Here is a 27,285-nt window from a genome sequence, read left to right on the forward strand (position 1 = left end):
TCAGATCTTTTAAATCATAGACAACAATATTATCTCACAGAAATCATTGTATAAAGGGGTAGTATTCAGTTTCATATGTGTGTGTTTTTATTTTCAGAATATTGAACTAAAAGTGGAAGTAGAGACCTTAAAAAAAGAATTGAAAGAAAAACAAGAGTTACTGAAAAAGGCATCGTAAGTACCTCCAAACATGTATAATTACAGTGTATATGCATCTGATAGTAATAAAAATGTTGAAGGCAAAAACTCGCCATGTCAACAAAATGGTGAAAAACATGGATGATTTAAGTACCAGTTTGATATAGAGTAATTAGCTGCAATAATGTAGCCCTCTCCCAATTTTATTTTATTTTTTTGGGGGGGAGAAGGCTACAACTCCATAGGATCTCCGTAATGGTGCAAGTGCGGGAGTCATTCACTCCCGCAACGATTTCGTCTCAAATCGTATATAAATGACAATAACATCTGCATTTCTTACCTGGACTCAAATATTGTGGGTGTCTATGGCATAAATTAATCCAAAAATATCAAGTATAGTCCATATATCGGTATTTTTTCGTGTATGTCAACAACGCAAGTTGAATTTGTCCGCCATGTTTGCTGACCTTGACCGGTTTTATTTTGGGACAGCCAATGAGAATTTAGGAGCGGATCTTGAACTGAATATAGGAATTCCCCTATTTTAAACATAATTAACGCGGTAAATATGAATTTTCCTTTATATACCATTTCCTTAAATGATTTTTTAGTGATAGAACGAGGTAAGATCGATTATTTACACTGACATTCATGTTATCAAGCCCATCAAAACTCCAAGCGTAAATCCCATAAAATCACGCGAGAACTGTCATGGCTGCTGAAAAAAACGACTGGTAAACATGCTGATGTGTTTTATCTGGTTTTGATTTATATGCAGTCAGTTTGTTCAACCTGAATTAAAAAATCATTTTATCTAAAGGAAGTCAAATATAAAATCGATCTTTTCAGACCGAAGTCAGTCGCATTAAAAAATTAATTTTGCACCATTACGGAGATCCTATGGAATTGTAGCCCTCTCCAGTAAACATCAGATATAAAAAATCGGAGAGGGCTACATTATTGCAGCTATAGAGTAATATGTTCATTAGAAAAGTGGAAAGAAAATTACCATGAATATCATGTTCAGGTGAAATATTGTTCCACCAGAGTAAACTGGCAGGTTCTTTTGTTCTTTCTCAGGGAAGCAATAGAAGCCCTGGCCGCCAAGCGAGAGGAAGACCTGCAAGAAATCCGAGAGGAGCTGGAGCAGGAAATGTCGAGCACCAGGGCCAGACTGGAGGAAGAGGTGGAGTGTAAAAAGAAGGTAGGGGACCATTTAATGGCCGGTTTATTGGGCTCCATAATGGGGCATTAATGTTTTAATATTGATTATTTTCCCCCAGTTTTATGCAACCGAATTTAATGTTATAATACGAGATGGAGATTTTCTTTTTTGGAATCATTATAGTGTATGATTTTTATGGAGTTTTGCAATGGATTCAATTTTGATAATTATTAGAATAAGAAAAAAAATCAGGTTATCAAAGTCAATGAACATGAAAGTTTCATACATTTATTGATTTTATTTTGTAATATGAACTATTTTCTAGGAGGTAGAAGCTTCCCAGAAGTCTCTACAAGAGGCCACTCACCAGCTGACCGATCTGGAGAACAGGAATGAACAGCTGGTGATGGAAATCCGGCATCTGGAGCAATCCAAGGAAATCCAGCTTCAGGTTGGTTTTTCTAATCAAAGCATATTTTTGGGATTGGATTATTCTAGATTGACTTTATTTGTCATCAATAGCCATTTAGAGGTTTGTACAGTTATATATGAAAAGGAGCTAAAAAGGGGAAAAGGTGCATACCAAATTGCTGAATTGTAGTTGAAGTACATGTTATAATTTGAAAAATGTGTCTTTTTATCAATTATGAAATTTGGGAATCTGTAATGGGTATTCATTTCTGTTTTATAATTGTCTTTTTTAATTCTCTTTTTCAGTCACTGAAAGAGGATTTGGATGCTCAAAAAAGGTGAGCTCTTTAAAAATTACCACATTACTTTTATCTTTCACTAATTAGTCAGAATTTAAAGATAAAATGACAGTGGTTTGCAATGTACAGTGAGTCCGGAATTTTAAGTGTGTGTGTTTTTTTTGGTGGGTAGGGAGCTAACAGCTCAGATAGCAGAGAATCAGCAAAACCTGGGAGAGATGGACCATCTCCTGAAGATGAAGGAAGACCTAGAGGAGAGGGTGGAATCCCTGGAAAAGGAACTCTCCCGGAAAGACCGCGATATGGAGGTTCGTTCCAAAACTCTCCATTGTGTATTTCTGATAATGATGTGTATGTTCTTCTAAAAAAATGCATCATAATGAAGATAGACAGTTTTGACTGTTATAGAGTGCATGAAAACACTTTCCTCCAATTTTTGTGTCATTTTCATTGAAATTTGAAAATTCAGAAACGTTTCTTTGGTGTTCAATTATTTTTGTTTAATGTTGTGTTGTCAAAAACTAGGTGAAAAAACAACAATTACAAAATACTGTAGAACTTGCACTTTAAAGTTTATGAAAAAATGAATGAAAAGATATAAATATCATATTTTGAATATTTAACAAGTGAATTTAATGATTTTGATTTCAATAAGGCGACAAGCCCTCAAAGAGTTTCGATTGAAAAAGAATTTCTCATGACCATTTCTTTTGTTTTCTTTCTGTCTCTCTGGCATGCAGCATTTGTCATGTATTGTCAAAGACACCACACAGGTAGAGAGTCAGTCCTTCCTGGCCCCCCGCCACCTACAGGTGTGTCTTAGTTCCAGGTCTAATTTTACCTACCGCTACTTCAAATCTATAGACGGGGCTAATTACCTGCTGCACTCACAGTCCACCTACTCTTTACTAACACCTCAGATTTTGTTGGTTTTTTTTTTAGATTCGAATTTGTTTCTTTTGGTTATGTTTCAGAAGTATTTAGTGATTGGGATGGTTGTTTTGTATGTTTGCTTTGGGAAAAATTTGACACTTTAAAAATTTTAGAACAAAATGATAGAAAAAGTTTGATTGAAATTTGAAAGGCGGTGAAATGATCATTTTTTTTTCAGGCATTTGTCGTCTATTTCCTGTATGAAAATTTTGAAAAGGAACACAGTAGAAAAAGTTGATAAAGTCATTCTTTAGTAACAATTATTTTGATATTCACATTGCTGTAAATCTTTTTCGAAGGAATTTTCATTTTATCCACACTAAATTCATATCACATATTCTGTATCACAAACCAGTAAATTTCTTTGATTATGAGATCAGTTACATGCATGCATGATTTTATTTTGGTATGAAAAGAAATTGGCAGATTGTAGTACTGGGTGTCTGAGATTTATATTGTAGATGCTTTGTATTCTGACATGAACTGAATCACACTATGTAGCTAGCCTATAGTTGCCACCTACCTGTAGATGTTGTAAAATCTAGACCTTTCCATCTTCTGAATAATTCTCTCCTTTTAATTCTTATTTTGCACTACTCTTGTATAAACCTTCATGACCAGTTGTCATGATTAAAACTGGCACAATTTGCTTGGATTAACTATGGTTTTGGGACTCTTGTGGATGAATATCTTTTAGCAAAACAGTGTGAAAAAACTGTATTTCACAAATTTTGTTTTATTTTGGCTAAATTTCATCCAATTAAACATAACTGAATTCTCTTTATGCCAGTTTGTTAGTTGTAAACTCTACTGATAATTTTGATGTGTAATGTGAATTCTGCATTGATTGATTTTTTTTTCCACGAAAGGATGAGGTGGATGATCAGAAATCTGAATTGTCTACCTTGAAATCCAAAGTGGAAGATCTCAAGGAAGATGCTAACAAGAAAAATGAAATGATCGGAGTAAGTGTTACTAAATGATGATTTGTTTGGAAATACCAGTGCATGAACATTCATCTTTTACGAGTACATGTATTTTAAATTTATTTGAAATTGAAAGGTATTATTATATTGTGAGTAAAGATGCGAAGGTTTTATTGTTTGATTTGAACAAATACGTGTAGAAAAGATGTATTTGATATGCTTTGTTGAAATTAGTAAAAAAAAATCTATGGTAAATTTTTCATTACAGAAACTGGAAGATCTGCTGAAAGCCAATGAGGAAGAAAAGAAAGTAAGAGTCTATAGTGCATTTGGTTAAAATGATCATTTCAGTTTCTCTTCTTAATTTGTTATGAAATAAAAATTAAATTTCCTTGTTTTTTTGTTTTTTTTTTCAAGGATGCACTTAAAAAACTTAAAGAGTCAGAAAACAAATTGCAAAAGCAGAACGACTTACAGCCACTATGGGACTCGACGGTTAAAGGGCTGCATCAGGACTTGAGAAAAAGAAACAAGGAGGTGAGAGGTCAAATACCGTAGTTCAACCATTAATGTTATTTTTGAATGATGCAAAACCATGAACAAAATCAGAAAAATACTCATGGAACGTTCATTGTGTTTCTATACATTTCCTTGTACATACAAATAATTGGGTATGATCTGTAAGCAAAACCATCAACAAAATCATGTAAATACTGAGAAAAATTTTATTTGAATATTTAATTTGTTATTTACTTTCTACAGAGTTTTATTTTTGAGTTAACATATTTGGAAATTCAGGTACTGTGTTTATTGAGTGGAAACTTGTTGATAGCACATACTTTGCAGTTTTATTTGATGGGATGTTTACTGTAACAGTAATATTTTTCTTTTGGTTGATTAAGAGTTATACCCCTTTTATTGCATTCATTCATTTGCACTCTTTGGGGCACTGAGAATCTTAAGTCTTATACATATTTCACTGTGTGAATTTCAATGTAATGACATGCTTACCTTAAAAGTGTATTTCACTCATTGGTAAAGATGAAATTGTAGTATTTTTGAGAGAGAGAGAGAGAGAGAGAGAGAGAGAGAGAGAGAGAGAGAGAGAGAGAGAGAGAGAGAGAGAGAGAGAGAGAGAGAGAGAGAATGACAGACAGAAAGAGAATTATGCTATATGTCATAAATCAGTGATGTACATATGAATATTTTTAGAAAATAAATTAAAATCAATATTAGAGGTAATCAAAAAGTATTCAGAGCTGAAAGTATAACACCTAAAGAAAAAAAATGACCGTAAGAATAAAAGAGAAGGTTTCTTCACCAGAGATATATTGTTTATTTTGCACAGGTCGATGACCTGAAAGACAAACTGGAGAGGAAGGAGGAGGAGCTACGACAGTGCCAGGATGACCTGCACTCCATGTCAGTCAAGAAGCAGAAGGTACGGCAGCCATTTATATTGCTGTAGCATGGTGATAGAATTGCAGTGGTTAAACTGACTGAAAGTTTGCTTATTTACATTTAATGTTCTGCTGTGTTTTGAGAAATTCTTGCAGTTTTTCTCAATCAAGAGTAAAACAAATTTGGCATGTAATTCCATTTATGAGTTGAAATGGAAATACATGTAGGATTTCATATTAATGAAATAAAGTATGGTTAGTGAAGATAAAAAATGGAATGGACCAGAATGCAAGCAATATTGTTTTCCAGCATGTCCCCACATTTTGGACAGATTTTTAATTAAAAAATCTTAGGATAAAGGAATTTTCATTCACATGTAAATATGAAATAGCATTTCTACAAAATATATCCCCTACTTTTCATCTTAATTAAATAAGAATGCTAAAAGAATGAACGGAGAATGTTTTTCAGTGCATTTTGCTTATCAAAGTGTGTAAATGACTTTTATCACCTCTTCAGTTAGCAAACATAAAATAAAAATCACAATATGACTGGACTTAGTGGGGGGAGAAGAAAAGGTATAGGTGTTAAGAGGGGTGATACGGCTAGAAATTATTAGTCCAGTAGATTATGGTTATAACATGAGAAAGAAAAACATGTTGAATAGGCATAATCCGTCTTATGCTGACCTCTGTGTAAAAATCAACTTCACCTGGGGAGTAAAATGCAATTAAGTTGTCTTTGTTGTCCTGAGAGTTTAACCTTCGCTCAATAGAAAGAAAACACTGAGCGTTGTTGATTACTCTATCAAGGATTAAAGGGGGGATTTTATTTTTTAATTTGTCTACCGCGTGTTTTATTTTTTCATGGACTGTTGAAAGAGTACCTGTTATTGTGTATTAATTTAGAAAAAACAGAGAGAGGCTTTGATCTTTTCTTCTCTCTTTTTTCTTGTCTTTTATTGAATCTGAAATGAAGTGCTTTTTTGCACTATGTTCAGGTGCAAACCTTGTAACTCTCAACATAGTACAATGAACTCTTGCTTTTATTAACAATTATATTCGAATTCAATATTTGATTTAAAACATTGAAAGATATTCAGAATAAAAATTTGTGCAATGTGCATTATCCCTACTACTAGTATTACGTTATGCAATGTTCTACAAAAAATATTATTTATAAATGCACATTTATAGGAGGAGAGACCCTATAAATCAATAAATCAAAAAGTTGTATAAATAATAATCATAATGGTAATACATTAATTGGATATACAAAAAGTCTGACATTCCGGTTTTTTACCAACCTCATGCAGATACATTGCAAGATGGCACAATTGTTTGCGATTATGAATGGCAAAGAGTTGAACAAACTTAAACATTGAAGGACGAGTCCAGTAATATTTTTTAAATACAATACACGTAGACATTTATCAAAAGGACGGATAAGTATAAAATGGAATTCATCCTCAACTTCACCTAAATTACAATATTTGCAGATGCGCATCGATCTGAGAGTTCCATTATAACGGCTTTGCTCTACTAAAAGCGTATGCAATGACAGTCGATATTTTGTTAAAAGGACAATAAGGTTTTCCAGAATATTTTTACGCTAATAAAATTGTAAGGAAAAAGTGTCCGGCAGATACTTGTACAATAAACATTTAGAGGATGACTCGAAAAATGTGTCTCTTTAAATCTCCCCTTCTCCAACCCCCATCCTTCACCTCCAATATGATTTCTCCCTGAGGAACGGACACAATAAAATTTAGTAAATTAAATAAAATTGCATGGTTTGACTTAACGTTTGATTTGTTTAATTGTGTTGATTGTTGATGTTGTTTTTGATCGTGTTTATTGTTTTCTTGTGTGTTTTGTTACTAATTAGGAAGTAGACAAACAGCATGAAGACATTGTGTTTTTAGAAGACAGTTTGTCCAGCATGAAAGTTCAACTGAAGGAAAGAGAACTGCAAGTGGAGGTAGTAGCTATTTTAATGATGTATTTGTTATCACATATATTTTAATGATGTATTACATATATACATCAAGAATTAAATAGCACCGAATATCAGATAGAGTGCTCTTTGGAGATTTATGTGTTAAAGATTAGAAGTGTGTGAATTTATAGTGCCATTAAACGGTTATGTTTGAATTGTCAATTCAGAATCTCCTAACAACTGTAGTTAGTTTTAATTAATGTGCATATCTATATGGAGGAAATCATTCACTTATAATGATAATGATGATTACAATTCATTGCACAAAAGTACTGCTTGTGAATTGATTTCAACTAAAAACTAAAGATGTATGAAGTATTTCTATAAATGTAGTAGATTTATATGTTTTAAAATGGTGAATTTGACAGTTTAAATTATTTTATAGAAAAGTAATCTTAAAAGATTAACTCTTTATTGACATGTAGGTTTATCAATTTTGGATGTGCAAAAAAGGAAATGTATGTGGACAAAGTTTAAAAAATGTCACAGTAATTACACGTAATGTGATGTTTATTGAGACTCTCTCGAAACCTGACATGAATTGTAAAAAAAAATTTAGAGGTATATAAATGTCCGGAGAAAGAGAAACCTGACTGCTCAAGTGGTTATAATGAGGATTTTGCAATGTTCATGTATACTAGAACATTTCAAGAATCATTTCTCGCTCAACTTGGGAGGGATGTATAGTATGCTTTACTGGAATGCATATCAATTTGCGTCTCTGATAAACAGAGAACTCCACCAAGTATTTGATGTTAATCAAATGATATTTAAAGGCTTTTTAAATATTCAGCGTAAAATTCTGCGGGGTTAATTGTCCAGTTTGTCAGATCATTTACGCGCCCCCCTTGGCACACGTCAGATAACTCAGATTATGTTGATAGGACGGAGGATGCTCGGGTAGGAATACACGGACATTAAAACCCCATAAAGCAGTAGTTTGGAAATTTTAGCCGTCGATAACGGAGGCATGTAGGGGTTCAATAAGATGTCTTCAAAGATGTGCAGTTAAGTCTTCAATATCTATCGGGAGGGTTTTATTTTAATTGTGAGGCTTTGTTTAGATTGAGGCAATACACCAGGTTCTTTAATTGTAAACACCTTTAATGGATGGGTATCGTTTGGTCGCCTTTTATAAGTGCACCCATTGAATATGAGCTTCATGAGCTAGGGGGATTAATTCTTGACTTGCAGGCTTATTTGCAGTGATTTATTGACGGATGTTTTTTTTAATTTGTTTTGAACCTCGGAGCTGATTGCTAAGCTATCTGCTGCCCTTGCCAGTGCCTAATTCTGAATTCCAATGGAAATATGAATTAATGTAATGCGTCAATTTTTCGCAGTGGGATAACTTGCTGGAAAATTAATTAGCTGCCATACCTATTTTGAATTTTTCAAGGTGTAAGTTGACCAAGTTTGATATATTTAAATTTCCCATCCTTTTTAAGATAAAAAATAAATAAATTAATCCTTATTGAAAATTTAAAAGTACATTATTTTATCTGGGTTTTTTTTCTTTGCTTATGATGAGAAATGAGATATTATTAAAAAAGTTTTTACTTTTTTTCCCCCACTGAAATTATAAAAACGCATTTGCTTTACAAAGAAAAGAAAGAAAAAAAGAAGAATTTGTTAAATTAAGATATGCTAAAAATTTGATAAAAAAAAGAAAAGAAAAGAAAGAAAAAAAGAAGAATTTGTTAAATTAAGATATGCTAAAAATTTGATAAAAATTTAAACCTTTTGATAATTACTTGGAAGAATTAAATACCACTGATGTTTATTTTACTTTGGGAACATTGCTTATATATATCCTTTTAATCCCCTCAAGGGGAAGGAAAATATTTTCAAAGGGTTGTTTATTATTTACCTTTCAGAAATATGTTAAAACAAGTCCTTATTGGGAGGGATAACTTTTCAATTTTCTCTACAACATTTTGAATGACAAAAGCCATACAGGATTTTGTTATCCCAATAGTACTTTTCTAAAGTTGCTAGTTGTGTTTAGATGTCTATGTATTAGGGGGTATAGGAGAAAAGTCTAATCTCCTTATGGACTTGTGTATTGACCTTTCAGCCAAATTAACTTTGTTGACCCAAGAGGTGTAATTAAGTCGTCTTTATTGATACAACGTATTTCTCTCAGAGAGAGGAAAAACTTAGCATTGGTGCAATAGCTTTCGGGGAACAAATTTCGGACTGGACCAATCAGTAAACACCTTGTTGATTTCAAGTGCTGCTTGCCCCCCCCTTAAATCGCAGAACTGAATGATACCTGAAAGGAGAATACCCTCTTTAAAGAGAATAGATTTAGCCAGTCTATCAGGGTACCCATGTGTATTAGCTAGTGTCAGATTAAAAAACACAAGATTTACATAATCTTGATCTCCAGTTAATTGTTATTTAAAGCCGAGGAGTTTCATACTTGTTGTCTTTTAGTTGACATTTTTATTTGTGTTTTATTGTCTGTTAAGCCAGAGCCTCTTCTTCAGGGTGCTAGGGCCGCACACTGGCTTAGGAGATAATCCAATAGTTGGGGAATAATTGATGGAGAGAAATGCTTACTAAGCCATAAGCAGCGCAAAATGACAATATTGTCTGTTTTGAAAATTTGGTTTGATGGAATTATTTTTTCTCTCTTCAAAGTTTGAAAGAAGTAGAGTTATTGTGTCTTTGCTTTTGTCAGTTGTGAATAATTTTAAGGGTGATTAGATCAGAAGGTTGATGAAAGATGGAGTTTAATTCAGAAGATTTTGCTTGGGAGTCCAGTGATGATAGTTTATGGGAATCGGAAATGAAGTCCGATCAAAAATGGACTTGGAAACTACAAGAGATTTCCAAAGAAAACCAAAGTGGATTAGCAAAGTCAACGGGTAGCCAAAGCTTGGAACCTAAGTGGAGTTCAGAACTGTTGGAAGATTCAGGGATTGAGGAGAAACTGCCATCTAATTCAATTGTTCCACAGTGGACTTCTGGACTTAATGGAATATTGTCTGATGGAAATCAAAACTGGACAATTAACTTGTTTAGGGAATCTGATTTAGAGGATAAGTGGAGCATGGAGTTAATTGAAGAGAGACTTACATTGGAGAAACTGACCGACGATTGTGGGGGTGGTTCTCAGAGGTTGACTGATTATTGTGATGATGTTTTTCCACAGAACTTGCTGAAAAACCTGGGTAAGAAAGAGGGCGAGTTGGAGGGGTTCAAGGAGCTGCTAAACAAGGCGGAGACAGCTCTACGGCAGAGTGAGGATGCGGTACAGGTAGGATCCATCATTTACATGGTTAAAATTTGATTTACTTTTGGGTCATTAAGGCTATGCTTGACTTGTACTAGCTGCAGCAATAATGTAGCGCCCCCCCCCCCCTTTTTTTTTGGGGGGGGGGGGTAAACATCAGGGAAAAAAAATAGGAAAGGGCTACATTATTGCAGTTTGACTTTTACCATTTATAGCATTTTAACTTTAATACTGTGGATAGTTTTTGTAAAAGAACAATCAACTTTGGAATGAATGATTATTAAATGATTGATATGTTATGGAGGTTGAAGGGGGGTAATTTTGCAATTCAGTTTCAATATTCAGTGTGAAAGTTAAAGATTGTAACAAACTTTCTTAGTTCAAAATCAGTTTTATTAGATTTAGTAGTTGAATTTTTGAAGTACTTCCGGTAAATAGAAAAAAGAATGCTAAACACGCAAGTGGTATTGGTGTTTCATTCATTTGAAAATCTGAGAATACATCTAGTTTGAGATTTTAATTTTTTCTTTTTTTTGGTAAAGAAACCAGCACATAGTAGGTTTGTGAGATAACAGATCTTCATGTGAAAATGACAGATGGTATAGTTTTCTTTGTAAACATTATCAAACTAATGTTAACATTTATGTTTTTAGAAATGTTTTTAGAAAACTAGCCCATTGTACCATCTGGAGTGTTTAAGTTATTTTAGAAAACATCTGTAGTGTTATAATAACCAAATAATCTCTTTTCAGTAAACAATTTATAAGTAACTTCAGCTTGTTTGGAGATTTAAAACCAATAAATTGCTGTAGACTTTAGGCTTCGCAGATTCTGGCTTTCTGTCTTAATTGTGGGATCTTTACGGCCATACAGAGCTGAAGTGGGAGGGGCGCTGTGTACATTAGAGGGATTAGTATGGCATTCAGTCAGACTAGGAGTTCAGGGTACCCTGTAATATGATGTTTACACAACTATTCATCTTGCTTAAAACTTATTAATCACATGCTTTCTATGACATAGGGCAAGGAGACATGTACTCTATATGCAAGCAAACTTTTATTGATGTGATTCAGAACTAACGAGAGCTTTTTTTTTTTTTTTTTTAAATATACCAAGTGCACTTTAATAATATTTTTGATAGTTTTGAAACAGAAATATTGTACATAATGTACCAGCTCATGTACTCTAGTGTGTAATTTGAATTTTTTTTAGATGGGATATTTTATTGTTTTCAAAGACTATTCATTATGAACTTATAAAATGGGAATTGTGGGGTGGGGGTAGGGGTGGGAAGATTTAGTGTACAAATGTGTACCTGTCATATTAGATACATAATACCTTGAGGTTGAAAACAAAATAGCAATACTTCATTATTGTTTGTGACTTTTACTGTTATATCTTGCTTAGATCAATTATTTTCGGGTTCAATTGCTTTGATAATAATGTCACCATTTAATGAGTAATCAAAGTATTCATGAAGGCTTCATAGTGAATTAGCTAAAACTGATTTTGGTGGGGAAAAATTTAATTTGAAAGAAATTTTTGCAATTGGAAATATGATCATTTTCCTTCTATGTATTTGCAGGATCTTCAGTGCCAGCTTAAGAAAGAAAAAGAGATTGCTTCAGAGGACTACAAATCCCAACACCTACAGGTTAATATATATGAGAGAGAGAGAGAGAGAGAGAGAGAGAGAGAGAGAGAGAGAGAGAGAGAGAGAGAGAGAGAGAGAGAGAGAGAGAGAGAGAGAGAGAAAAAGAGAGAGAGAGAGCATTTTAAGAATTTACATTCTATATTCAGAGAGAAATGTTCAAGGAAAGTTTTATAAGATTTAATAAGAAACCTCTATACCTAAAACATTCTTATAAATGTTGTAAGGACAGACACACCTACTTTATAGAAGTCCTGCTTATTGATTTCATAATCTCCCCTCAGTTTAAGGTGGATGATTTGGAAGCTCAGCTACAGACCAAGGACAAGATCATCCAGCAGCTGACCGAGGGACTGAAGGATAAGGAGCGGCAGATGCAGCAGTGCATGGAGATCTTCAGACCCACCCCACAGGTAAGTGGTGGATCCAAGAATTGCCATGAAGCATTTTATAGAGTGGCCTTGCTTTTTTGTGGTATTTCTTAGTGTCTTGGTTATTGGCAGTGAAGTAGAAAATGATTTTCAATTAGAGGTACTTTAACACCCTCTGAAATTAAGATGAGAGTCACTGCATCAGATGGGTTTGGTTTCCATCTCCCTGCAGAGTCCTCAGGGTCTTGAGTTATTTTATCTCTAGTCACAAAAACTTTAGTAAAAAAGGCTGTAAAGTGTAGCTCAGTATCACATCGCTATATGATTGATTGGTGAGGAGCATTGTTATATTCAACTCATTTTAACAGGAGGACGGCTCTGTGAAAGACAAGTGGATCCGAGAGTTGCAGAGTAGGCTCCAGGAGAAGGAGAATGCTGTAGAGGTATTGCTTCACTTTGTAATGAATGTAAATCCAGATAGAAACAAAGAGTGCCTAAAATCTTTTTATTATTTGTATGATGTCAGGAACCCCATATTACTGTATATTCCTAACTTACTCGAGAAATTAATATTCGCGTAAAGTTGTGAGAAGCAAGTCTCGCAGATTTAAATATCTCGCTTAAATTTTCCGCACAGGTGTTAACTATTTGGATTTACATGTATTATTAAAATTCGGCGTTTGCAATTTTGTAAGTACTCGCGTAAAATAAGGAATCTACAGTAACCCATTTTTGAAAAACCTTGATTGCCTGTGTAGATCTTATGGTTTATTGGTAATGTTTCCATGATTGAACTATTGACCCCTATTAAATCCTTTATGCTGGCACATTTCATTTTTTTTCTCCCTACAAAAGGACATGTGTGATGTTAATTCAGAGGTCATGAGTTAAGTACCCTCTACATGATTTATGAGATTATGTACTTTTTCATATAAAATTACAAAGAAATTATAAATTACCATTAGGAATCGCTAAATGAGAAAATGAAGTTAGCTGATGAGAAGGATGCAGAAATTCGGCAGTTGAAGCGCGAGATTCGTGACAAAGAGCATGAGATGGATCGAGCCAATCAGATGTTGTTGACAGCAGAACAGACCATCGAGGTAAAATTAGCGAAAAAGGAAGCACCTGTTCCTATAAAAAGAAGACAATATGTAAAACAAACTGAAATAAAGCCACTGACATAAAAAAATGTTTTTTGGTATAGGCAAAACTTTCTTGTTTATTTTTTTTTTTAACTTTGATAAATCTGATCTTTGTTGACCATTAAAAATGATTCTTTTAGTGTCTAGAGAAGGAGGGAGATGAAAAAGACAAGACACTGAAACAGCTGACAAATGCACTGAAGGCGGCTCAGCAGTCTCTGGAGGTACAAAATGAAATGTTTATAAACTGGAAATAACCTCCATTATGTCTTTCATTCTTGAATCGCTGTTGAACCTGTTCAGCTGTTACCATTTCATTCTTTTTCACTCAATTTTGTTATCTGTTTTCCTCTTATTGATGGCTCTTGAAGCTTAAAGTTGACTAACAGTACCTTAAGTTTATTTGGTTTTATGCAGGATGCAGTGGCAGAACACAAGCAGGAGATACAGAAGAAAAAAGATGAGATAGAAAGATTGAAGAAAGGAATAACAGTTCCAGATGTGGAATCAAAGGTCAGTGTAGTTTGATTAGAGTTTTAGGACATGACTTGTGCGAGAAAGGATGATATATTTGGGGAATTATTTTCTGCCTTTATAAAAATATATACTGTACATGTACAATGATTAAAAATGCTGAAAAGCAGATTGAAAAAAAATATACATATTTTTTAAAAATAATTTCAGGGATCAGAGAATGCAGATACAATGAATAGCTTGCTGAGGAAATTACGCGACAAAGACGAAGACTTGCTGCAACAGGCAGAAAAACATGACAACGAAATAAATAAGCTGGACAAGGAAATTCACAACCTTAAAGCGGAGCTTGCCAAGGTTCAGAGAGAACTTCAGGTATAGTTCAGTCAAGAAAGAGCAATAACTCTGTAAAGCTCAATACAAAATAAGAAATGTCTGATGAATGGTTTTGAAAGGCAGATACAAATTTATGGAAGCTTTTTAGGTTTGGATATTCTTTAATATATGTTATTTTTTTTTTTTTAATCATTTATTTATGTTCGTTTTTGTAGGCTGTGGAAAACCGGTGTGGGTGGTCAGAAAAAAGAAATCAAGATACCCTGGATGATTTAAGAGAGACGATAAAGGAAAAGGATAAAATGATACAGGTTATTGATGAGCATTATATATTTTAACTTTTTTCAGGGTTTTTTTTTAAATTTGATCACGAAAAAATTTGTATTTGCCCATGTGGATATTGAATGTAAAAATTGGTGCTTTTTTTTTTTAATGACTGTTCTGACATGTTTGGTCTATTTGTTATTTGTTTAATTCATTTCTCTTCTATAGGCATTAGTTGCTAGTGGACAAGATAAAGAGAGACTAATTGGTGATCTTCAAGGTGTAAACACACCAGTAGATGTTGTCAGCCTCCAGAATCAACTAGAAAAAATCAAAAATGAACTGCAGGACAAAAATGGTTTGATATTTATTTGATATTTATTAATTATGATAATGATATCTTTAACAGAATATTCTTGATTAGTTTTTCAAGTTCAACAAATTTAAAGCTGTGGTAAGAGAAAAGACAAATTTGGGGGAATGGGACACCTTTTTTATTACTTTATAGTAGATGACCAACAACCCCACCATTAAATTATGTATCCTCCATCTTTGTCTACAACTTTACCCCTCAGCTTGTCCTCTGTAAGCCCAAAGTTTTTTGGGTTTTTTAAGGCGTCGAGCTAATGCTCGGCAGCCTTCTAGCTACAGACCCTGAAACGTACTACTACACCACACGCTCGCTGCACGCTCGCTACACGCTCGCTAAACGGTTCACACGAAACGCTGAACGGTTTACACGGAACGCTGCACGCTTTGCCCGAAACGCTAAACGATTTACACGAAACGCTGAACGGTTTACACGAAACGATTCTCGCACGAAACGATTTGCTCGCTTTTCATACGCTTTGGACACGCTTTTATCCTGATCAATTCGGATCCTCTCCGATTTTTACCCTGAATCTGTTTGTAAGAATAATTTTAAGAAAACACGAAATAATAGAAATACTGATATAAGAAACATTTATTTACATAAGTATTGAATTGATTAATTAAATTAATTTGGTACTTATATTTAAAGCCAAAATTTTTTTGTCACAAAATTAACCAAAACTACTACTTCTATAAATATATTTATTGCTCAAAAGAAATATCCATGATTCTTATTAGTGCCGTAAAAAATAAAAAGTTACCGTAACAAAATATTCAATACCAAAAATAAAATCCGTATGATTACAAACTGAAATTGGTTTTTCAGTATTCGGCGGGATATGTTTTTTCTTCTCACATTAGCATTTTTATTGGTTTCAGAGAATATGATGTAAAAATACGAACAGTAAATAAACCTGATATTATTTACATTGATAATTTTGAAAGTTGCGTAAAATAAAATTAGTCACATAAGTTAGAAAAATGCTATATAACAACCAATTATTTTTTTATGTCGTATCATTCGCGTAAATAAACATTCCGTACATAAAATCACAGAAAAAAATCAATCGATTAAACAATAAAGAAAGTTGTCATTACTATTTCGGATTTCGGAAAGAACAAAAAATAAAAATGAATTAAATTTTTGTCTCAATATTCGTATACATAACCGGCGCCCTGCATAACGGCGTACAATATATCTATCATAATCTATTTGAATTAAGTACAATGCATAGAGATTCCCTTAATAATTAATTGCATGTGTACATTTTAGTAAAATTTCAGTGTGTTAATTACTTATTGTTTTCTGTTATCAGTGTTTAAATAATTAAAATAATAACTTGTAGAATTTTTTTTAATCGGGATTCAGAAGAATTTACTTCCCGCATTTCATAGAAATTAACAGTATATTTTCTTTCTATGTTTACATTTATTTTAGTTCAAATTAATTGAGAAATAAAGTACGAGTTTTCGTGAATGTTGCAGAATAACCTCCGAGGTCGAGAAATGTTGTTTTGAAATATAAAAGCCGAGGCGTTAGCCGAGGCTTTTATATTTCAAACGAGGAGGTTATCCTGCAACATTCACGATAACAAGAACTTTATTTCTATTCTACTAACAGCTCAGTATTTCTACGGATCATTTCTCCTATAGAGAGACGATCTAGGTCATTTTGACAGCTGTTCCGTGTAACCCCAATGGTTTTTTAATTTTAGTAATGTTTACATGTGTATTGATCAAAAGAATCACATGCAGACGACAGAATTTTTCTTTGGATTTTTAATACTCTTTACTTATTTATAAAATATCTTTGAATCATGTTTCTGATATTTTAAGGGCAATTTAATACGATAATTACTACTACACGTTATATATTTTATGTAAAAACACGCAGTGAAAATGTGCTAGGGAGGTCCTACGAACAGCCGCATTGATCTCTTAAAAATAAACATTTGAGGCAATACACATCGTTTTGACTGGAACTAGCACGTGAAATTGACATGGTTTTAAAAACATTTACGGTTTAAAGTTGTACTTTCATGATCAGTGCGAGACAAATAGGTATTTCTGATCTGATAATTTACTGATGACGTTCGTGGTATATTGGAGAATAATGTCCGCGGCATCTCTTTGATCTCGGCAATAACTGTAGTAGAATGTTCAATAATCTATCATTAAAATTGTGTGCATCTTTAAATACTGATTCCGACTACCTTGAAGTCATTAAATTTCTATTGGCTATTGACAAAAGAAGAGACGCGTGACCATCCAATGAAAACGAATACACAGAGTTTGATTGACAGGTTCAGCCAGGTGCAGGTCTTACCCGATGTCCGAGGTTATGTGTGCTGGTTGTACACAGCCGAATAGTCTCAGTAACTAGTCTTCTTTCAATGCGCGTATCTTTCTTTTGTTTGTTTAAAATTAATTCAATTTTGTAAAAAGATAAGTATATCGTTTCTTATAGATTTTTTTTCACGAGAATATCTACAAAAGAGTTTTGCCAATCACAAACAGTTTAAAGTAATGTTTAACACAAGCGCTATTTTGAGACAATTAAATTGTCAGAGAGTTCCGAACGAAATCTGATGAACGTTTCACACGGTTCTCGCACGCTTTGCCCGAAACGATTTACACGCTTTGCCCGAAACGCTGCACGCTTTGCCCGAAACGCTAAACGGTTTACACGAAACGCTTCACGATTCACACGAAACGCTAAACGGTTTACACGAAACGCTAAACGGTTTACACGAAACGTTTCTCGCACGAAACTCGCACGCTTTTTTGGTGTAGTAGTACGTTTCAGGGTCTGTATCGTCTGGATTGGCAATCGTCCAAAAATTCACGCGCTGCACCGCCTTTTAAATGCGCATAAGAAATAAGTTCCTAAAAGTATTAAACGTATTACAAGAGTTTTTTTCCATTTATTCAACTAAATTGTGTACAAAAAACCCAACTTTGCCTCCCTGGTGATTGACAACTCATTGCATAAGAATAAATTTGCTTAATCAAGAAATGGCGGATGAATACAATCAGGCCTAAGTGTAAAGATTCACTAGATATTATTTTAGTTTATAGCTTACATTTTGATTGGAGACCGTGCCCGATAGAAATAACATTTTAGATGTAAATTTATTTGTTATCGGGCACGGTCTCCAAAATAAATGTAAGCGATAAACGTATCTAGTAATTTCGTTGCAAAAAATAAACTCGATAATGCAGTTAGTTTGGTCGAGCATTTTAGATAGCACGTGTTGTGGATTTGTTTGTAAACAACCATACCATAGGAACTCTTGTTTCAAACGGGAATTGAAGTAAATAAATGTATGTTTTATTATTATAATTAGGGACACACTGTTAATGTATTCAAATTATGAACCTGTGAAAGTTGTTCAAAGACTGTTTGAAGCAGAAAGAAACAAATTATTTTTGAACTTTGAAATTTATTCGATTTTTGCAATTATGATGAGTTATTGTATTAAAAAAGCACCACTACCTATTTTATAAGAAAATATACTGATTTTTGTTTTTAAAGCAGCAGAAAACATAATTCATTTACTTTCTATTCTAAGTCTAATATCATTTGATATGACTATTAGTACAGAAATTCAAATTATTGGTATCATTCTATATAAAAGAAAAAAATGTCAGCTCGACGCCTTTGTGGCCGTTCCGGCCTTTGATTTTTTTTTTACACTTTGACCCCTTAGTAGATGCATTGGTCAAATGTTGGGAAATATTTAGAATGATGTACCTTTCTACGTATGAACATCTTACTTTGTTCTATTTCTCCTCATTTCTTAAATGATTTATAGTTTATATGTGTTCCAAATTAATATACATGTAGATTTATTATTAACTGGTTTGTACATGTATCTGGGCATATAAAAAAAAAAGTGTTTATTATGCAACCTAAAGTCTGACCTGTTTTAATTCCCCATTTTAGATTTGCTTGATTCCTGGCGATTCAGTGAAAATGATCAAGTTACCAGTGAGCAAATGGACAATCTGAAATCAGAACTGGAGGCAGCTAAAGACGATCTAAGGAAGGCCTTTAGGAGGGAGGAAATCATTAAACAAGAACTGGTCAGTGGAGCTAGCAAGCTGTAATGTTATAGAGATTAATAATCACCTGCCCCATCCATCCTTAACCCCACCTCCCATTAAATATGTTATACACACGTATACACCCAAACCCAAACTGACTGAACACGATTTTGTAATTGTTGGTAAATTTGAGTCTATGGATTGCAAAATAACATTTGCTTGCAAAAGGAAATGTATATGTTTGCCGAGCAAAAGGTAAGGTACTTTTATGTTCTTATTGGTTAACACTCAAACGAACATGAATAAATTATAAAATAAATAACAACACGTTTATAGATGCAGAAGCGCTCTCAGAAGTGTAGTTTAATTATTACATGTATACAAATCTCATGAATCAATTTTCTTGTGTTCTTTTTTATCTACAAAAACAAAACAACACATATATGCAAAACAAATGTATATTTGAAATAAAAACCAAACATATATGACTATTTGTGAGGGCGGGTGGGTAGGTGGGGAAACGTCTGAGAGAGAGCCTTCGAATGACTTAAATCTCAATTCTTTACTAAATCTTACGCACCTTCTGAGAATGCCTGTAGAACAGGTTTTCTATAAATATAATAACCAATCAAATTGGTAGTCTTTATAACAATTGGTAGTCTTCATAACAAACACCAGGTAAACACGTGTTCGTTGAAACACGTGTTGTGATACCTTCAATAAATACATTGATATCAAAGTAGTGCTTGGATCTTTTTTCTCATTCCAATTGATGTTGTAAGAGTAGACCTTACTTTCTTTAAAAAAAAGTTCTGTGTGCAATTACTACCCTATACTGTTTAATTGAAAAACCTTAGACAAAAATAAACAATAAATCTGCACCAAACAATGTTAAGCAGGATTGACTTGACCCTCAATGTAATGTACCTGTAATACTAGTTTGGAATTGGTCAGGGTCAGAATGACCAATGTCGTCCACTGACGTCAAGATCCCAGGAAAAGAAAACCGACCACAACTGTGCTCTATATTAAACCTTTTTTTTCGTAGAGAGAAATTAAGGTACAATCAATTTACTATGAGAAGTTACCAACTTGAGTTATTTAACCAACTTAAATATAAAAAAGTTAAATGTTCTTAATTTCTTTTTAAAGTACATTTGAATTTATAGGGTCAAGTGACTCTCAAGCCCTAAATAGATTAGCGTTTTTTTCTTAAAAAAAAAAAAAAGATGGATTATCCTTTATGACACAGCTGGATTAGAAAAAAAGAAGCCATAAAATGATATAAAAGGTTGGATGACTTTGACCATTTTTAGACCATATTGATCTTCTTTGGAAGAAGAGTTCCATATAAAGATAAAGGAAAATACTCAAATATTGAAGCAAAAATACAATGTAAATGAATAAATGATACTTTACAGTTAAACAAATCATACTTGAATATATGAGGAAGATCTGATGGGCAATTTGTTGACCATATGGCCTTCTTAAATATCAGTTGGACTTCAAAGTTTATAAATTGAAATTCACCTAAAATTTATTGTAAATGATGTCTCCTTTTACTAAAAAATTAAAATACATTGCATTTAACTCTCAATCTGTATAGGAAATTCACGGCAATAAGTCGTTATCTGTCATTTCATGAGTTTACTGGTCAGTTTCACATGAACTACAGGAAATTACATGCTGAGTACATTGTAAAAACAGGTATCTATTCAATTATGCAATGAAAATATTAGTTACGTGTAATAAGGTATTATATATGAAATAAAAAGAGAGAGAAAGAGGAGAGAGATATGGTTGTAAAGAATTATCCATTTAGTCAAAAAGTAAACTAAATGTACCCCAAAATTGAATGAAATGTAGTGACAAAAGGTTTTAATATATAGAAAGTAAATAATTGAAGAATAAACCCTGTGAAATACTGTTCAATGTGATGCCTTAAGTCAGTTTCTATAGGAATTAAATCTCAAAGGCAAATGATTTCATACTGATTCGAAAATTACTTTTGAGAAGATCTGGTATAAAATGTTTTTAGATAAATTTTTCAGAGGCTGCTGGCAGATTTAGAAGATCTTATTTTAACTTGATTGAGCAATTTTACAAGCTTTATTTTTTACTTTAATCCTTTTAGACTTAGTCTTGCTCAACAATGAAATTTTGCCCGTTTTCTTTTTGATGACAGTATGACCATAAACAGAAGTTTCCCACGCAGGGAAAAGAGAGGCACAAGGTGGAGATAGAGGTGCGGAATGTGTGTGAGCATCACTCCGAGGGCAGCCCTGGACAGACGGGTGTAGGTCAAACGGAGGATGAAGGTCAAAAGGTCAGGCCATAGTTTTGTCAACATGATTATGAGAAAATATCATCAATTCTTCAATGATGGATGAAAATAATTTTATTTTTGACTGAAATGCCATGTTTTTCATACGAAGTATAAATTTCTTGGTAAGTTTGAATGATGTAGAAAATTGGAAATGAAAATGAATTTTAAAAAACCCTTATAGGGTGATTTAACCATGCATCGGACACATACCTTGGATCGGACAACTTTGTTTATAAATATACAAATAAATGCGCATGCGCTCATGTGTTGTTTCGTATATTCCTGAATTAGAACAAATGAACTTTATCATTATTAAGAATTTGACAGTCAAATTGTCAAAGAAATAGCAATATAGGCATCGTAAAATGACGTCAAATACGCCATTATTGAAAATTTAGTTACGAAGATTTTACACTAAAGCATTATTTGAATGTTGTGCGTTTGATTGTGAATTAGTGAAAATGCACTCTCTGCGTAAAATAATAAGAAAGAAGTAAGTTTAGAAACAAAATTTGAATAAAATAAGTCCAACAAATTTGAACGATTAATGTCAAGGTCATTATTGCACCATATGTACATTTCACCATGGATCGGACACAAATTAACCATGCATCGGACGGTTTTCACTGCATGACTTCTTCTAATAATATGGAGATTATGTGCCCATTCCTTGTGATATACTTTAAATGTGAAGTAAAATAAAAATTTTAAAAATAATTGATACAAACATTTTCATCAAACCACTTAAAAATCGAGTTTTACGGGCACACCCTTTTTAAGCCAAAGTTCCTGTAGGAGCTGGCACGATAAAGAACCCCTTGTAATAAATATTCCTTTAAACAGAAGCACTAGTCTAAATTCCTATATGTAGATTTGTGGATTTACATTAAAAGAAATATGAATAGCAATTGAATAAACTAATATTTCCGAACCTTTGTATTTTTGCATTAAAACCAGAAAATGCTATTTTTAATCTCTACTGCACTGCTATAGCTGTCCGATGCTTGGTAAATATTGTCCGATCCATGGTGAAATAGTTCAACACTTCATTAATTTGCTTTATTTTCTACATTTTTAACAATTTCACAATTTTTTCTCCAATAATTAAGCAATGGGAAAACCTGTAACTTTTAAAACAAGTTTTATTTATATTTGGACGATATTTGATGCGTGAACAAAGGGAAAAATCCAAAGGTGTCCGATGCATGGTGAAATTACCCTATTTGAAGATGGTATTAAGAAATTACCATTGCTTATTTTGATGTAATGTTTCAGTTAAAGAGTGCACTTGAGAAACAACTGTCAGAGCTAGAGAAGTTAAGTGAGGCCATCAAAAGGGAAAGACAAATCATACAGGACTTGAATGAAATTGAACCAAAAATAAATGGGTTAGTTTTTTTTTATGCCAACTTTAAAAATACAAGCAGATGAGAACAAGCTTGGGAGTTTCTTGATTATTGGTTGTTCAAAGTTTGTAAATTTCTGAGATTTTGAATCATGCTCTTTGTAATACATGTACAGTCTTATTTTGCCTGGTATATGGGATAAAAAAATTAACCTGTGAATTCAAGTTTCAACATAATGAATGTTTAAAATTTCAAGAATTTATAAAAATCTTTACCCTCACTGAAATCTTTATCACCAAAAGAAATCTTGTAAGGAATAGCGGAGTTTGAAGCTTATATATGGGACAAGGAATTTAAAGTTTACAATTTGTTCTCAGTCTGTATTCCATCAATGCTTTGAATTGTGTACCCATAATTAAGAAATCATACATTGCATGACCTGATGAATTACTCTAAGCATATAGCATTTGGCTGTGTACTCTATTTAGCATTTTTGGCGGAATGTGCTTCCACTTAATCAAGTACATCGCTAAACGTAATGCATATATGAATAGAAATAAGAATTGTTTTGCAAGTGAATTACAATTTTTTTCAATAAAAGCTTTTGCACCTGACATTGGGGAACAATGTCATTAAATGTATAGATGAATAGTCTGTTCAAGTGGTAATTCTTTTAAATTCTTTTTTATCTTCTTGTGGTTGAGTATTTGGTGACTTTTGGCACATGTGGCCATGAAATTGCAATTAGAGTAATCCCGTTTATTGTTCCCAGTGCAATCAGTTTTTCTTTCTGCTAAATCCACAGTTTCATAGATTTGGACATTAAGATGGGATTTAGGGTAATGGTAATTACGTGTACCTTTGTTACGCCCACCTTTAGCATTCTGTTTGACCAGTATCCAAGGAGGGAAAGGGCCATGTAGAAAGAAACATGAACTAAGCAACTAAGCAGTCCCCTAGTTGAACTATTTTCATGTGACCTCTTCAAAAAAAGTTGGTTATGATCCTTATTGTTAAGACCAAGGTTAAATCAGCTTTCCTATAGTATTTGCTGATTTCTATGTTGTCTGATGAACCTTGAAACATCTTGTTGTTGAGTTGAACTTTATGAGGACCAGTTTTTGTTTATCTTTCAAACTCACTGAATTCTCAACAAAGTACCGGTACTGGCTTTTTTCATAATATTGCTCTATGTCTGGAGGTTGAGCTAGCTGGTTTACAGAGGTGTATTGTATCATGTTCATAACGCAACTTGTCTACATCAGTTCACCTCTTCATCTGAATTTAAAGGACCATTGTACAAATTGAAGAACTTTAAATAAAGGCAGTGGACAAAATCTTTGACCTTTTAAATTTTTTATTTCGATCTTTGTAGTTCTCGTTCTTTTATTTTCTTTGACTTTCTACAACTTCCATGGTCAAAACTATTTAAATGCTTTAAAAATATCGATTTATGGTACCGTTAATAATGATGAACTTGCATGGAGCTCAGTGCCACAGCTCTCAGAGAAAGTCTTCATACACCCAGGTTAAAGAAGCAGGTACAGTTTCTTTCAATATATACTCTAAAATTTGTAAGTTGTTTAAATCTCATGAAAATATGCATCTACCATCTTGAACATGCATGTGTAGAACATAAAAAGTTATGTTATGTGTACAGTTCTCTTATTCTGTTCCCTAAAGTAAATAATGGCTTCAGCAGTATGTCATATTTCTTGTATGTAGTAAAAAAAAAAAAAGATAAAAAATGGCACATTTTCTCATAGTTTTTTGAAGAAGAAAATGTGTCCATCGCTGTCACCCTCAACAAATGAATGTATTTGATGTGAAATCCCATAATTGATTTAAAATGTGAATATCATTGTGGGTGATGGCTGCAGAAATAGTTTCCTGTTCATAAAACTACTGAAAAATTGTTGTCTTTGTTCTTAAAAGTTTTAAGAAAAATGCATGATATGGAACTTTTTATGATGTCACAATTGCCCATGTTAAAGTCCAATGCAGTAATTGTGTATAGATTAATTTCTAAATTTAAGGTATTCTTGTATAAATAAAAGTTAACATGTTTATTTTTGTGTGATATATCATAAAATCACTTTAAAATGGGAAAATACTGTACCTTGTTCTTAGTCACTATTGAAATTTGCAAGTCATGGTAACATTTAGTTTATCCTTGGATTTTTTATCCATTATATTTACTTAATATATCAAATGATAAAAAAAACAAAACACTGAGCCAAAAGATTAATTTGTAATTTTGTGTTTGAGTGTGATCCCCAACAAGCCCTCTCAGTATGTGTTAATGATCTTTGGAATGGGCTGTTTGTGTATTAGAGGATCAAGTCAGCTAGTTTATATTTGTACATGCTTCCCGGGATAAGTGTCAGGTATGGATACTCTTAGGAACAAATCACATTAAATTTGCTGTAGGACAAAGAAAGTCATATTTAACTTGCACTTGAAAATGGTAGCAGGTGTCAGTGGAGAATAGTTGTTTTTATATTAGTGGTCAAAACAGGGGGTTATGTGGATTATAATGCCCTTAAGAGTACAGACAATTCATGGTAGCATTTTGAAGACATTGACACCATTGGAACAGGTGGTTCAAATTCCCCGCTAACAAGAAAAGCCTGAATTTGGCACTGAGATAATGGATTGACAGAATTTGAGTTAAACTTTATGACAACATGCAGTGTGAATAGGGCAGGTTTCTATTGGCAGAAGTAATTTCTTGTTCAGTGGTGCTCTAGCTCTTGTGTGTTCAGATGTAAGAGGCCTGTCCATCTGACTGTCTGTCTGTCCAATGTTGTGTGAATAAAGGCAAAATGATTGAACTTGAACATTGAATGCAGTGGACAAGGGTTAGAAGAGCTATGGCAATAGGATACCAGGTATTCAATTTTCATGGTAAAAAATTAATATTTTTTTCTGTCATCGTGTAATTGAAGAGTTACCATTAATTGGGATCTGTCTTAATAAAGAATACTATTAGGTGAAAGTTGACGACCTTTGAGTGAATATTTTTATGATTTAAAGTACATGTAATACCTTCAGGATAAAACCTGCCAGCATAAGATCCTGCATTCAATGCACATTCAAGTGCAACAAGAGCAACAGAGGGATAATACATTATTTCCCAGCAAACAATGTCTCCACATTAATCTGATTGGCTTTCAGTGCAGCAGATTGCGACTTTTCAGTTTAATTAAAATCTGCTAATCTAATGAGATTTCAGGAATTGGTCTTTAGGTTTCACTGAACCTCTGTTTCAAAAACATTTTGCCCAAGCATATGCATGTGTGTGCATTAGTCTGCCAACAAATTTAATTGACCAAAGATAAATTCATCTTATTGTTAAAATCAAGGTTAAATTAGCTTTCATGTAGTATTTGCCGATTCCTACACTTTCTTACTTATATCACATGAACTCTCTGACACCTTGTTATTAAGTTGAACTTTATGATGAAATGTATTACTTTCAAACTCACTGAATTCTAAACATTGTACTGACCAAAGATTAAAAAAAAAAACCCCACCCCTCCAAATGATTATGCAGAGAAAATATTTTTACTTTCATTAGTGTATTGTTTAGAAGAATTTAATACATAAACTTAATGTAATGTGTAGAAAATTTGATGTGTCTGCAAAGTTCATGGCACATGTGGCCATGAAATTGCATTTAGAGTAATCCTGCTTTTTGTTGACATGTTGACAAGTGGCCATGAAATTGCATTTAGAGTAATCCTGCTTTTTGTTGACGTGCACTGATTGCAAACTTCAGTTTTTCTTTCTAGTAAATCCTCAGTTTCATAAGTTTCATCAATAAACTTAATGGAATATGTTGAAAATTTAATAAATATGCAAAGCTCATGTAAAATTATGAAATATTAAATGGACAAATTATAATTGAATTTTATGAGACTAGATGGGTATTAGATTTTTATGTTTTTTACAATAAAAATGGATGGAAAGATAATTGATATTTTTATTTGTTGAGATTTTAAAAGACAGTCTGTATTTTGGAGGGAAGGAAAGTTAATGCATTGAAAAAGTATTCCCCCTTTTTGAATTGTATTATTTTAAGGTCTTTGTAAATATTATTCATATCATCATGAACAAGTAGCCTTGTTTGTACATTACCATTGTGGTTGATGTGACTAAAGATTAAGGTTAATGGCATTAGCAAAATAAGGATTTTTGAATCATTATTTTATTGCATTTTAATCCTATCATATTGCATTATGGGGGTTAAAGCAAGCGAAGAGATTCTTCTGAGCGATCACACACGGACAATTCGGTGTACAGTTTTTAAGTGTTTAATGGCTTTGGTCAGTTTTAATGGCTTGATTTTAAGCTAAACAAATTCATGCACGTCATCTTCAGAACAATGGTGCAGTCCAGTGCTAGACTAATATTGTGGCAGTTTATAAGATAATCTTGT

General features: G+C 33.0%; 1 protein-coding gene across 8 annotated transcripts in view; it reads left to right on the forward strand.

Moving 5' to 3' along the window:
- LOC105331694 (myomegalin) overlaps window positions 1-27,285 on the forward strand; it is a 46,451-nt gene that overhangs the window by 6,340 nt on the left and 12,826 nt on the right. For 6 of the 8 annotated variants that reach the window (XM_066076257.1, XM_066076251.1, XM_034446062.2 and 3 more), the window contains exons 5-28: window positions 98-174; window positions 1,219-1,342; window positions 1,629-1,754; window positions 2,021-2,052; window positions 2,186-2,321; window positions 2,754-2,825; window positions 3,816-3,911; window positions 4,141-4,182; window positions 4,290-4,409; window positions 5,221-5,313; window positions 7,161-7,253; window positions 10,432-10,536; window positions 12,098-12,166; window positions 12,448-12,576; window positions 12,903-12,977; window positions 13,500-13,637; window positions 13,820-13,903; window positions 14,097-14,192; window positions 14,364-14,528; window positions 14,705-14,800; window positions 14,982-15,111; window positions 19,072-19,211; window positions 21,358-21,498; window positions 22,774-22,886. In XM_066076257.1, the coding sequence (XP_065932329.1) occupies window positions 98-174; window positions 1,219-1,342; window positions 1,629-1,754; window positions 2,021-2,052; window positions 2,186-2,321; window positions 2,754-2,825; window positions 3,816-3,911; window positions 4,141-4,182; window positions 4,290-4,409; window positions 5,221-5,313; window positions 7,161-7,253; window positions 10,432-10,536; window positions 12,098-12,166; window positions 12,448-12,576; window positions 12,903-12,977; window positions 13,500-13,637; window positions 13,820-13,903; window positions 14,097-14,192; window positions 14,364-14,528; window positions 14,705-14,800; window positions 14,982-15,111; window positions 19,072-19,211; window positions 21,358-21,498; window positions 22,774-22,886 (2,492 nt within the window). The remainder of the gene's footprint in view (window positions 1-97; window positions 175-1,218; window positions 1,343-1,628; window positions 1,755-2,020; window positions 2,053-2,185; window positions 2,322-2,753; window positions 2,826-3,815; window positions 3,912-4,140; window positions 4,183-4,289; window positions 4,410-5,220; window positions 5,314-7,160; window positions 7,254-10,431; window positions 10,537-12,097; window positions 12,167-12,447; window positions 12,577-12,902; window positions 12,978-13,499; window positions 13,638-13,819; window positions 13,904-14,096; window positions 14,193-14,363; window positions 14,529-14,704; window positions 14,801-14,981; window positions 15,112-19,071; window positions 19,212-21,357; window positions 21,499-22,773; window positions 22,887-27,285) is intronic. The other 2 variants (XM_066076256.1, XM_066076253.1) reach the window with 2 other exon arrangements.

This window comes from Magallana gigas, chromosome 2 (assembly GCF_963853765.1).
Source record: "Magallana gigas chromosome 2, xbMagGiga1.1, whole genome shotgun sequence".
NCBI classification, from domain to species: domain Eukaryota; kingdom Metazoa; phylum Mollusca; class Bivalvia; order Ostreida; family Ostreidae; genus Magallana; species Magallana gigas.